Here is a 14379-nt window from a genome sequence, read left to right as displayed (position 1 = left end):
GTGAAAAAAAATCAACAAAAAACAAACTAGGACTGGTTGAATTAGCTGGAGAACCTGGAATATTTTTAACTGGAAGGCAATTCCTGTTTTATTGCCTCAGTTAGGGAACAAGTCAGTTGTGCCTTAGCTTTAACTCTTGTTTAGGAGAAAGATCATCTTTCTGAGGTCCTTCAGTCAACCAAACAATATTCTTCCTTTTGCAGCTCCCTGTGGAGGGACAGTGATAGGACAAACTGGCATCATCGAAAGCACGGGCTATCCTGACCTTCATTATCAAGACAACCTGCTGTGTGAATGGTTTCTGCAGGGTCCCAGGGGCCATTATCTTACCATCAGACTAGAAGGCCTAGATATTCAAAACTCCTCTGAGTGCACAAAAGACTTTGTGGAGATCCGAGACTATAACGCTTCTGGTCAGAGAATTATTTCAGTGTTTGTCTTTCCTGCCCCGGTACTAGTATGAAACCTCACTAGAGGTTCCTGAAAGCATTTCTCTTTGGGTACAAAGTGAGCTTTTTCAGTATACAGTATTTGCTTCTGTCTGCCTTGCTTGCTGATGCAAGGTGAGGCGAACAACCCCCTTCTATTTGCCAGCAATAACTTGATTTTACTGGTTTACTCCTGCCTGTCCAGTTAAACTGGAAAATGATCCTTCAAGATAAATATAAATATAAATATAAATATAAATATAAATATAAATATAAATATAAATATAAATATAAATATAAATATAAATAATATATTGATATAAAATTGTCTTTCTGTACCTGACTTTTGCAGGAAATTTATTGGGCAGGTACTGTGGTAATACTCTCCCTGATGCTGTGGACACCTCTGACAGTTTTGCTTATGTCAAGTTTGTCACTGATGGATCGGTCAATGCCCGAGGATTCAGACTGCGCTTTGATTCCAGTTCTGAAGGTTGGATTTGTAAGACTGAAAGATACTTTGAGGAAGCAACATATACCACAGATTATATTGCACTAATAGAGCATGTACTGTAGATTACTTTTCTTGGAGGGGTGTGTTATTTGCTCTTAAATATAAACTCAGGGGGAAATATGAATAGAGCTCTCTGGCAACTACTTAGCTGAGATGAAACTTTGAAGCAAGGCAGTCTCCTGCTATAATGGGTGTTGCCATCAGTGGTAGGTTTCGCACAATGAAGCACACTCTTCCACTCCTTTTCTCTTCAGCAATCAGTCCAGAGTTGTCCTAACATACCCTCCCCAAAACCCTCTTGATGAGCAAGAAGGTAGAGAAATGCTGTAATTTTCCTTTATATTATTCTGTCCCTCTAAGGTCAGTGGTGTTCTTAAATCTCCCTAAAATCAATAGTTTTTAACCCATAGGCTTTAAGCAGAATCACAGAACTGTAGAAACACTGAAGTTGGAAGTGTTTCTTCCAACTCATCTGGAGAGGAGGTAGTCCAACCCCCTGCTCAAGCAGCGTCAGGAAGAGGAAGTTGTCCATCACTGTGGCCAGTCAGGTTATTATATCGTTACCCACTCCAAGACCCTGCTCGTTCTGTGCAGCTCTGCCCAATCATCTGAAGAGCAGAAATGTCTCACTATTGCCACAGTGAGAGGCCTATATCACTTGACATCAAGGCCTATGGGTCACTCAGGTTTCTGAAGCCTGGGATGAGCCCTTCAGAGAAGACAATATTAAAAAATGGACCAAAAAGAGCTGCTTTGTGGTTAGTTAATATTCAACTGCATTTATGGCTGAGTGACAAAGACTGGCAGGAACGTTGCTTTTTAGATAAATACATGGACAGGATAGGCCAATAAAATCAACCTCTCAGGATCTCTTTTTCCTGCATTATTGGGGGTTTTTTGCTATAATTCTATAAGCAATGCTTTACTCTAAGAATTGTCCCAATACTTGTTTATTTCAGAATGTGGTGGGGATCTTACTGCCCCTGTTGGCACATTTACTTCACCCAACTATCCCAACCTATACCCACATAACCGGGTGTGTGAATGGAGGATCACAGTGGAAGAAGGACGACGTGTGACTCTAACCTTTAATGACATGAAAACTGAAGAACACTGGAGCTGCTCATCAGATTATGTGGCTGTGAGTATTGGGTGTAAAGGCAGAAATTTGTCTTCCTAATCCCTTTATGGAGTATTAATGGATGTAATAAAGCTGAAATGCCACTTGTAGGTCTATACATGGTTTTCAGACAAATCATAATTTAATCTGGGGAAAACAGATAAATGGGAGAAAGTTACCTCTGTAGACTGTATAAACTCATCTGCTTGTTTTAGAGTGTGGAATTTTTGAAATTGTGGCCCAGGCAGAGTGGAAAACTTGAAAAAAAAAAGTGGAATTGTCTCTTTATTGATTATGGAAAAAGGTTCTGGGGTTTTTGAAAGCTTTCAAGGTCTCTTTTCTGTGAACACAAAGTCCATCAGTCAGTTCCAGGTCTCTTTTGATTTTGGAAGTTGCTACTGCTGTTGTTACTTACTGCTGTAAATTAAAAAAGAAAAAAAAAAAAAAAAAAAGAAAGAGAGAAAAAAAGCCAGGGATTGCAGCAAATGACTACTACCAGGTGGGACCTTGTATATTCTGAAAGAAAGATAGGGAAATCCCAGGAAATTCTACCTCTTTATCACCCTCCATCTCCAAAGAGATAAACATTGGTTATTTTATCATGTTTATTTTAGATTTCTGGTTATTTAGTGGAAAAAAAAATCAAACCTGGCCCCTAGACTTGGACCTGGTCAGATGCACAAATGCCTCAAAAATATGACTCCTCTATGAAATTGCATGAATGCTAGATAGACTTGAGTTTCCTATTTGTTCAAATTAGCATTGCAAACACAGGAATTAACTGTTGGATGATCAGAAGCCAGCGAATGCACAAGCATGGGGGCTGAAGTAGCTATCTTTTGGGATTTGTAGAGGATGTTTTCCTGATTTTCCTTCACAGATGCTTTAGGCAAAGCATTGGGAGACGGCTTTTTATAAATTAATGATCTCTTAAAGGGAGGTTTTTCGTGCTAGCTTTTATGCATTCAACACTCTAACAAATTCCAAATCTCAAAGGGAAACATCATTTCAGCCTTGCTTGCACTGCTGAGGCAGTAGTAGAAAGAAGGAAATTAACTCCTACCCTAAAGGCTGTATGAAAGAAACTGAAAAAAATACCTCAGGATCATCAAAAAGTGAAATGTTTGAATTAATCAAAAACACCCACCAGTGCTCAATATGTTGAAGATTTTGATAAAGCTGATGTTGGCTTTAACAAGAATACAAAGATAACGATTTGAAATGAAATAAACATGATCAGTATCTTATTAAGTGATTGAATATATAAATATTGAGCTAAACTGCAGTATTCTTCCCAATAAAACTGTTTCATTTTCTCTTTTTAAAAAGGAAAGAGAGTGTTTGTGTTTCATCAAAATAAGCAAGTTATATTTAATGTTTTGCTTCAGGGCCTCTTCCACTCAAGGCAATGGAAGTTTGTGCCAAGGTTTTGAGTATTTTGAGAACTAACCCGCTGTGAGGCACATCAATGAACCTCATATTAAAGATGTGAAACACTGTTAAATGATACAGGAGATGCTCATGAGACTACTATGTATTGATCTCATAAGAGTTTACTCTGACCCCACAGGTTTACAATGGCCTTAGAGAGAATTCTCCCCGGCTGGCCAAGCTGTGTGGAGAAGTAAATCCAGGCACTGAGGTGAAATCCACTGGAAACACAATGAAAGTCATTTTGGTGACAGACCTGTCCCGTGCAACCAGAGGCTTCAGTGTCTCATATACATCTAGTGAAGATGCAGGTAGTGTATGTTTTTTAATTAAGTGATTGATCTTTGGTGAGCCATTCTATAGCTAAAGTACTGGCATATATAAAAAAAAAAATTACCGAAACAGATAACAAATCTCTGGTAGCTTTTTTTTTTTTACATCTCTGGATGGGAATAGATATGGATCACAGTCCCTGGTCTCCCTACTGTTCTATTGTTTTGTACTTGGTCTTGAGTAAGAGATGGTATGAAGTGGCCTTATTCCATGAAAATTTCCAAAAAGCATAGTGCCGTAGACGAATTGAATAATTCAAGTACTTCCTTATTACTCAGGAGTGTAATTGATGTATTGTAGCTTGTGAAAGAGTACAGCTAACCTACTTTTGCAAGCTCAGCCTCCCGAGAGGAGGCAGCTGGCAGAGCCTTACTACTACAGCCTTGAGCCTTTTGAACTTGATTTTCCAATTCCCACCCCAAGCATCCTACTGTAGCATGAGTGTACTGCTCTTGAGGGTATGTTTCAGGAAAATTTTCTCTTAAGTCTTGAATTAGTTAATTAAGCAGGGCTGAGCAATACTGAACTGAAGCTGTAGTGAGATTTTATCAAAATGTTAAATAATGCTTGTTGTATTGATAGTGCTGTTGAAATATTTTATTTGATATTGTACATAATTGTTCTTCGCTTTACACATGTGTTTTAAAAGACTTGCCAATAAATTCCAGGACAATAGGCAAGTATTCTCCTGTACACAGCAGGAAATTATGAAAAAAGTAAGAAGATGGAAAAGGTTTTGATTCTAATCAGGACATGTGCTTTCTGACATGAGTATATCTGAATAAACAGGGGCAATATTTCACCTCATACAGGAATTATTACTATTTTTCAATAAACTGTATTTTGTTTCTGCAGTTTGTGGTGGAATCCTGATGGGACATGTAGGTGGGAATTTCTCCTCACCTGGTTATGATGGCATCAAAAATTACACAAGGAACCTGAACTGTGAATGGATAATTGAAAACCCCTCCCACTATAATTCATCCATTTATGTGTCTTTCGAGGATTTCCACTTGGAACATCACCAGAACTGCCAGTACGACTACCTAGAGCTACGAATAGGTTTGTATGTTCAGCAGGAGAATGGATAAAGCCTGTCAAATTCTGGTTGTGCAACTCTGTTTATGCCAATTCTCATTCATGTATGCATAATTGCAGAGGGTGGCTGTTGTAGAATCTGTACATATGAGAATGTTCACATTATGCCTTCCATGTTGCATCCATGACTAGGACAGGGATTTCACTAGCAGCACAATGGATGTATGCATTTGGTCACCTTTTCTTTCAGGAGAGAAAATAGAAAACTGGATAGGTATCTTAGGAGGATAAATTATTTTGGTGTTTGCAATACCAACCTCACTCTCTCTTTACAAGGGACAATATGAACTTTATCTTCCTTGAAAGATGGTAGTTAGAAACATCAAAACAATTTATTTGATTCACTGCCCATTCTTTCCCTGGTCCTGAAATATCTCCAGAGACAGCAGGAATGGAGTAAAGAATGCTTTAATTATTCATACCCTCTGGGCTGCATATCCCATTTTTGTAGTCTATAAGATGATTCTCCAGAAAGAGATCCATATTTCTTATGAGACTGCATGACTAAATACAGACTGAAGCATTTAAAAGGAAAACAAAAATCACAGGATTAATGCACCAATAATATCTCTGCATATTTGTGCATCTTTAGCTATCTGCAAGAACAGCAGCTGGAAATGTCATATGAAAGTCACTCGGCTAATGCCAAGTGTAGTATGAAAGCTGCAGCTGTCTCCTTCACTGAGAGGCTGTATCTGTGAGTCCCAGAGAGAGCAGCTTCTAATTTACCAAGAAATCAATTCTGAAAGATAGGAAAAGGATGAGAGAGTAGGAATCCTTTACATCCTTATTTGCATTCACTTGAGCAAGAGCTTTTGGTTGTGTAGCATTGGTTTGTCCACGCAGAGCCAGAGCATGCATAGCTGCATAGCCTAGCAGTTCTATCCCACATGTGCACTGGAGCTGGGAATAACAGAAAGACAACTCAGATAAAGAAATAATAAAATATATCTGCTTCGTTACTCATCCATTCCCTCTACTCACTTCATTGTGAACATCAGGCCTCCAGGCAATACAATCAAAGGAGAGGGGAGAAAGTGTAGTCTTGTTTTGCTCTACACAATTTTGTCATCTAAATAGTAATGTTCACTTCAGTCATAATAAGGGAACTTCAATTTCACAACTAGTCTCATGTCAAAAGCAGAATGCCCTGACTCATATGTGTATGCTGACAAGTAATGTTTAATGAGCACTGAGATGCAAATAGTGCAGAATATCACTAAACTCAGGCAGGTATTGTTTAAGACTCTTGACACAGCAGATGACCTGGGGAAAGGTCCAATTCAACAAGAGACCCCAACTGAAGTTGAGATGTGCAAAATTCTGTTGTGATACCCATAAAACAAGTCATGCTACTCAATTAAAAAAGAAGAAAAAAAGCTGAATTGACTCTATGTATTCACTGAGAAATATTTAATCTAAACAGATAAAATATTTTTTTCAAATTTCTTAGGGTAAGAGTTTATATTTAGTTATTAAATTATCAGGTATGTTCATGTAGTCTGTACATGGTAATACAGCTGAGCACATTACTACAGTGAAATAAACTCTTAACTTTTGGCTTATGTGGAAACTTTTGGTTTTGTCTTTCAGACCATTCCCTTCAGTTTGAATAAAATCTTACAGCACAGTATTTCTGTTTTCATTTTCTGTTTATCAACAGTCTAGTTCTCCAGCCAGCTGGCCATTCATGAAAGCAATGATAGGTGTCACTTTTCACACTGTAGAGACTGAGTAACCTGCATCACATCTGTCACATAGTCAGTAACCTCATAAGAAGTGCACAAAATGTATACTTCACATAATCAAAGTAAATATTACTATTTTTTCCTGAACCATAGTTTATTATGAGTGTCTTCTGCTTGTACAGCTCAGTATCAATATCAGTACATGTTAACAAGACAGTTTGTAGCCATTCTCTTTGTATTTTACATTAATAGAATTTTATTATATGTCACTTTTTATCCTTGTGCTTCAAGGCATTTCAAATGGTGGCTGCATCCCCATATATGACAGAAACATGAAGTCACTCAACCACGTGACTTAGAATAACTGTGAAAGGGCTTTGAAGAACACCCAAAATTTCTCACTCTTGCTCTACTGCAAGAAGAGTCTGTCATTACACGTGGAGCTAGGAGTTGCTTTTGAATGGAAACTTTTAAGACCAGCAGCCTGCTATTATTAGAGACGTGAACTTGGGAATGGCATTGCATTTAGATCCCAGCAATGAACTGCAGCACTCTCCTTATATCCATTAAAAAAATCAGTTACTAAGTGTGATATGTAGTTTTCTCTGTTTTCTAATCAAAACACAAGGAAATGCATGTTTGCCCTATTCCTTTATGCTACTGTAGCTCTTTTAAGACTCAAAAATTGTTGCGTTTTTTTCTTTCTTTCTTTACTTAGGGGATGCTGATGGAGAGCTAATAGCCAGACTTTGTGGTCAGTCTGCACCATCTGTGCCACTAGTCATAGCTGCCCCCCGGGTCTGGGTACACTTTATAAGTGATGAAAACACAGAAGATAAAGGATTCTTGGCCCATTACACATATGAAGGTAAATGACTTGATAGACTGCTGCCTTTGATGACTGAGGCATTCTGGGGAACGTTGCCATTCATTTGGTGATACTGAGAATAAACGTGATGGGATCAGCTCTTAAAGAGGCCCTCAAAGTTACACGGTCCCTGACACTATTTATATCCTTCTAAAGCAAGCACGTGCTAGCAGCTGAACTTTGAGATTTATTTTCTGCCTCACTGTTCCCATTCCCCGAACTGCATTTGAGTTTTTGCAATGCTGTGCAACACTCGGAACAGCTGGTTTCTCTTGGGAATAGGGATGTAACAGGTAGCACCAGCCAAGTTTGACTTACTACAAATAGGTCTCCAGAGTGCTAGCAGAGCTGAAATGCATTCTGCTGCTTGAACCTTAGCACTCATTTTGAAATCCACTTAAAGCTGTATCAGTGCAAATGACACCACTTTGCCATTTATGTGCCAACACAACTAGTCTTCCTGTCACAGCTGAATTTAGCCATGGGGCTTCTCTAGACACATCAACAACTTTTTTACTTGATTGTGTTGGTCCAAGAATGGCACTGATTTTCTTAAGTGTCTGAGATAAATAAATGGACGATAAGGTGGAAGAAGCAGCTGTAAGTGTCAGTTGGCAAAGGTTTGGCAGAGCTATATTAAGTGTCAGAAAAAATGCAAAGTTTCAAGGTCATCGCATCTGTTTACTCACTATTTAATGATAAACATTTTAAAACATGGATTTTCCCAGAGAAATTGTTCATCCTTACCTGTATCAGTCTAACTGAAATATATTTTAGTACTATTATAATCTAAATAATCTTCCATTTGTTTGATTATAGTGTTCAGTTCCTAAAATGTATTGAAATGTTTTTTTCATTTTTCTTCAGCCTGTGGTGGTATACAGTCAGGTGAAAGGGGAGTTATCTCAAGCCCTAACTACCCAGAACCTTATAGCAGTCTGAGTCACTGCTCCTGGTTGTTGGAAGCTCCTGAAGGTGAAACCATCACTGTGAGTAACATAATTTCATGATTATGCGCACAGCTGACAGTGTGAGAAGCACCTTCTGAGTCTTGAGGAACAGGTTTGAGACAAACTGGAAAATCAGAAATGTGGAGAAATGAAATATCTCCCCATCAACCTTAACTAAGAGGGGGAATGAAGATAACACAACCAAACTAGATTGTGCTTTTTGAAAAGCAGAAGGATCCTAGGATAACTTGACCTCAAAACATAGCACTGAGTTCTCCTTTAAACAATGACTTGGTTAAAAAATCTAGTTAGAAAACCTAAAATAACTCATTTTATTAAATATACATGGATATTATCAATATTATGAGAATGAATATGAGGCTGAAGGTACTTCTCTGCAGCAAAGTTACAAGCAACTAGGAAGTCACTTTTGTGTCTTAATGGTCTGGAAGATAATATGATTTCTGGTACAAATAACATCAATGAGATGCTGCTCTTATTTCTCAATAACTATTATAAACAGGTGCCTGAGGTGCTACTTTGAGTCAAACTCCTGAGAGACCAATTTAAGCACTTTTAAAACCAAGCAGTGTGAAACTTCACTCACTGAATTATTTGGCTGATTCTTTCAAGAAAAGTCCAATCAGTGACATTTATGGTCCAGGTCAGAAAAGTATCTGAAAAGCACTTTTGTTAAAACACATTGCAGATTTTCATATGCAACGTCTTTCAGTAATTTCCCTATCATGTTTTCCTTGTTTACAATTAAAAAGGTATTTCTTAGAAATGCAAACCCATAGTCTTAATTATTCTGTAGCATGATATTCTGACCACTGTCTAGGTACTGACTTCAGGGAATAAAGAATTATTTTAAGAGAATGCAAAACCTGGATTTAATCCACAAACTTGTTTAAAGCAGAACTAATCTTAAGCAGATGGAAGCAGGTTTCTGTTTTGAAAGGAGTGAGTAGCAGCCCCCTCAATGAAGGCAGACTAAATTTTGCAGTATAAACTGCCAGTTTCAGTTGCTGGTAACGTTCTGAATTTAAACCATTAGAGCTAAATTTGTGTTTGGTCTTTAACTGAGGCAGAGTTCTTTTGGAAATGAATAAACATTAAATGTACAGGAAGAAATATAATGTATTTGCTAAACTTTTCTGCAAAGATCCTGCTCCTGAAACTGGTTAAAAAAAAAGACTGCTTGTAACGGGGCCAGGCAGTAATTAGTGTACATCAATATTTCAGCATCAACAAACACAGGAGTCTACTGCATCAGCAATCTAAATCTTTGAACTTGAAATCCCACCTGTGTGCTTATCCCTGCAAGGACAAATGGAATCAGTGTGGGAGGAAGACAGGGTCAGAATCTGCCTGCCCTGCTCGGTCTGTTTATGTGATGCTTCCAGGCCCACAGGAATGAACCATGGAACTGTTTCTGTTTTAATGGAAACTAACATTTTTAGCAACTGTTAGTACATTGATTCAGAATAATAGGAAGAAAAAAGTATCCAGGACCTTCTGCTTACATAACTACTTATATTTCATGACCAGAAGCCTTGAGTTCAACACCTGCGCATATTCAAGGCTGTTTTGAAGCACATACTTGGCTTCAAAGTATGGTTAAGTCCTGGTAATGCCAAGTTTGACCCTATGCATTCCTCTTCCATTTCTATCTTCAAGCTAAGTAGATGCTGTTACTCATAGTTGTAAGATTCCAAGCAATACTTGCAGGAAAGCATCATGAAGTGTGGGTCAAATTTCTAAGCATACCAAGAAATCATTGTAGCAGGATGGCTACAGGATCTGGCTGGAATTGCTCTAAACCCTCCCTGAAGTGACTGGTTTTAGCACCCGAATGTCCCTTTTGTGTGTTGCAGCTTACTTTTACAGCCTTCCACGTTGAAAATCATTCACTTTGTAAGTGGGATTCTGTTACTATCCTGAATGGTGGCTCTCCGGGGTCTCCTGTCATAGGAAAGTATTGTGGAAACACATCCCCCGGGACAATTCGGTCTGGTTCCAGCAAACTACTTGTTATCTTTAACTCTGATCACTCAATTCAAGGAGGTGGCTTCTACGCAACGTGGACATCAGAATCTTTAGGTAAGTTTGCATTAACAAAAGAAATACGTGCCAACATCGTTGTCTGATCTCACACAAAGAAATAAAATTTGGACTGATTTTGTACTTTTTAAGTCTCATACTGACAGCTTCTTGATGGCTGTAAATGGATACCATGACCATTACCCTCCCAGCAGTGGTAACTATTGTCAGTGACTATGAGACACTTCATTTTATGAATAACAATTGTTCCACAGTTTGATTTGGTTTAAACACTTAAAACTAGGAAGAGGTCAGTTTCAAAACAGGGAAGCAGATAGATCTTCTCAAAGAGCACGTGTTAACAGCCTAACCCTCTTTCAGTGCAGTGGAGATATTGGTACCCTTTTGAAGGTGATATACAAGCAGGATTGAATGGTACATTTTTCAAAGCTACCACCTTCTGTTGAGATTATCAGCTCTCTGGATTTTAAAAAAAGCAAAAGGTAGCTCACTATTTGCACAGTGTACCTCAGGAAGTCAATAAAGGACTGAAGGCAAGTGTAGATTGTGGCAGATGGTCACAGGACAGAAATCACTTTGCCTTCCCACCTCAGAACAGAGCTGGCCAAGTGCTCCCTACTGTCACCTACAGCTGCAAACCTTCTGCCTGATGCTGATCACCTTTCTGTCCATTAATAATGTAGCAGTATTCACACAGTCAGTTGATGGAGTGTCTTTTTAAACATATCAATAGTCTGCACTTGCATGAATATACACTGTCACTTAAGCAGGATTTTTACGCTGTTCTCACTGAGATTTCATGTGCAAGGAAACCCACTCTTCAATTATGTAGTAAACATCAGCCTACACTTGCAATGTGCATAGGTAATATTCTCTCTGTTAGAGGGTTTGGGGTTTTTTATGTACCTGGTTTCCTTTCTAAGGCTTTCTTCTCATTTGTTCACTGAGAATCTCTGGTTTTTGGTATATGTGACCAAAATCTGGCTTTGCATCCTTCTAAACACAAATGCCATTACTAACACAGAAGAATGAAAAATAAAATCTTCCTTTTAAAACTATAATTTTTTTTTAATTAAAAGGAAAAAACAGGAATGTTATAAACCTTTTTTTTTGCTTTTTGTTCATTCTTTTACTACATTGTCTCTGAAATAACAAGGGTTGCTAGTGCTGTATGCATAGCCCTAGTAAATTATTCTTGGCATGGTATTTGCAAATATGTTTCAAATTAGCTAAATGTACTATGTATAAAACATGAGCTGCCACAGAGCCATGACCAGTTATTCCCCTTTAGAAATGAATCTGTTAGCAATTTTTAAAGTCATGTTTTCCAACCCTCTCCATAATCCCACTGAGATCCACAGGGCTGCCTGGACTGGAGAAGTCACTATTTTGCCCTGGGTAAACAGATATAGCTTGAGTAGATTCACATGTAGAACTGCAATATTTTCACGTTGCAGAGTAAGAAGAAAAAAGGATTCAACAGCAGATCGGGTTTTTTTCCCTAGAGTGCTCTTCTGAATTGCTGTCTGTCATGATTTGCATGCTGTGGGGTGTGGGAAGGGACCTGCAGAGTCTCGGGAGAAGCTCCTCATTAATATATTCCTGGTCCTTACACTCTTTCAAAGCAATACTCACTTCAATTTGCCAGGAGTGTGTAGGGTATGAACTGGCAAGGAGAATGAGTTTGTGAAGAAAAGAAAGTGAAGTACAAAGAGAGAGACCTTCTCTAGAGTTTAAATACCTCCCTACTGCAGGGCTGGGAGAAAGAAAATTGCTTAAAAGAGGGGTAAATGAAGCTTCAGTGGGTATCAGGGCTTTCCTCTCTCACTCTTGCAGGCACAGCAGGAAACAGCCATTCAAAGCTGACACCAGCTGAAAATATTCGAACATTTCTCCCACCTGTTGCTGTTTTTTTGCAGGCTGTGGTGGAATCATTCATTCAGATAATGGTGTGATCAAATCCCCTCATTGGCCTCAAAACTTTCCCGTGAACACCAGATGTACATGGACCATCATTGCACATGAAAGCAAACACTTGGAGATGACCTTCCGCAGTAACTTCCACGTTCCAGATCGCGATGGAAGCTGCCAGAGCAGTTACGTGAAGGTAATAATTGTTGGGGTTAGGTCAGCAGAGCAGCGCTTTAAGAAGTCATGATTCCAGAATCCTGGTTTGCATTTGTCATGGTTATAAACTGTCAAGGAAGAAAATTTATGAAATATAAACTGAAGTCCTTGTACCAATACAGTCCATTTTCTGTGTGATTTGTGACCTGGCTTGTATATAATTTTAATTTTCATCCATTCTTGAGGTTCCATCAGGTTGCATGCTGCCCCAAAACTTAAAAATATGAAGAAAAAAGGAGCATATATGATTTCAGAATAAGGAAATAATGTGACAGTACAGTGTAAAGGAAGATCTTTTCAATTACTCCAGGGAGTTTAAAAAAAAAAAAAAGGAATGTGACTCTATAAATTCTACCAAACCTGTCAAATTTGCACTAATCCTTCTTTTTTTAATCTCCAAAACCAAAGATAGTAATAGAAAAATAAGAATATTTTTCATAGGTTGTCAAGAGCCTCTTGTTTTCAAAGCAATAGAATGAAGTGGACATGCCTTGAATTTTTCAGAGTCATTTTTTCTCAGGCATTTGGCATATGTTCAGTAGTTTTGTGCTCATTCTCTCCACAAAAGTACAACTCCCACTTGATATAAAGGGCAAACATAATTTGACAACATGTAGGAAGACTTGAGCAGCTGGATCAGGATGGTCTGATCCATACCTACTAACTCATAAACCACAGTTGCACTAATTTTTTTAAGGCTGTGAAAGAAAGCCCTCCAGCTAATAGATTTTTCATAGACAGCGATTACTTGATGTAATATGTTAAAATAAATTTCACTATTATGGAAGTCTTAATGTCACCCGGTAAAGGTGTTTAATTTCAAATTTCTAAAGTGCCCTGAATGGCATAAGCAAAACTATGTCAATTGGAGATTTCCTTCATAGAGAAAAATCTGAAGTTTTTTATGTCCATTTCCATTTCTGAATGTCCAGTTTGAGATACACAAAGGTGTCTGCATATGAAAAACTGTAGAACAGCTGTAAGTTTCTTCCATTTAATCCAAACTGAGCAGCCACAAAAGAGTAAGCCAAAATCAATAGTGACTTTGCAAAACCTTGGCCAGGCTATAGGCTGCAAAATTAATCCTTTGAGCATCCATTGCCTCAAACACCTGGTCAATGAATGAGGTGATTCATATGCCTACACTTACAGACTAACCCTTGGCTAACCCTTTCCTTTCTAGGATGGTTGCTTAGAGCGATCACAATTTTATGTGGTTGTTCTGACTCCTCTCAATTTCTTGAAAGCACATTATTTTAAATATCAAATACAATTTGATTATAATATATTTTTGGTATAAACTACCAATAAAGAAACTATGCAAACATATCAACAGAAATAACTTTATTATTAGAGTAAATAATTTGTATTTAAGCAGACATTTTAAATCCTTGTCAAAAAACATCTTGATTCAGGAAATTTTTTAAAGGGTTAGAAACATCAAACATTTATACCTATGATTCATTTTATATGTGTCTTGAAATTCAGTGCTTAAACTGTGAGCTTAAACTGTGCATATTTAAGTAATTACCTGAAGAGACTTTCAGTTACCTACCTAAACCTGCATGTGCTTCTTGAATGCAGGGCTTGATTGAACTTAAATTTGTTATTGGTTCAGTTGAAGTAATACTTAAAAAAAATTGTGGGTTTTTTTCTTCATTATATTTTCTGTGAATTTCATTATTTTCATAACTCTCTACATGATTTGATACTTGTCATTGAACAAGTAAATGCAAATTAACAAAAATGGGAATTTTT

The 14379-nt window shown here is 37.8% G+C and overlaps 1 protein-coding gene across 3 annotated transcripts in view; it reads left to right on the top strand.

Moving 5' to 3' along the window:
- CUBN (cubilin) overlaps positions 1–14379 on the top strand; it is a 145526-nt gene that overhangs the window by 101655 nt on the left and 29492 nt on the right. For all 3 annotated transcript variants that reach the window (XM_027901601.1, XM_027901599.1, XM_027901598.1), the window contains 9 exons: positions 204–413; positions 781–921; positions 1902–2083; positions 3633–3804; positions 4682–4888; positions 7331–7480; positions 8348–8469; positions 10308–10533; positions 12414–12601. In XM_027901601.1, coding sequence (XP_027757402.1) covers positions 204–413; positions 781–921; positions 1902–2083; positions 3633–3804; positions 4682–4888; positions 7331–7480; positions 8348–8469; positions 10308–10533; positions 12414–12601 — 1598 coding nt within the window. The remainder of the gene's footprint in view (positions 1–203; positions 414–780; positions 922–1901; positions 2084–3632; positions 3805–4681; positions 4889–7330; positions 7481–8347; positions 8470–10307; positions 10534–12413; positions 12602–14379) is intronic.

This window comes from Empidonax traillii, unplaced genomic scaffold (assembly GCF_003031625.1).
Source record: "Empidonax traillii isolate 1590-97213 ecotype Southwest subspecies unplaced genomic scaffold, ASM303162v1 scaffold801:size538433, whole genome shotgun sequence".
NCBI classification, from domain to species: domain Eukaryota; kingdom Metazoa; phylum Chordata; class Aves; order Passeriformes; family Tyrannidae; genus Empidonax; species Empidonax traillii.
The sequence above is the reverse complement of the archived record's forward strand: the minus strand, read 5'-3'. Positions and strand labels throughout refer to the sequence as shown.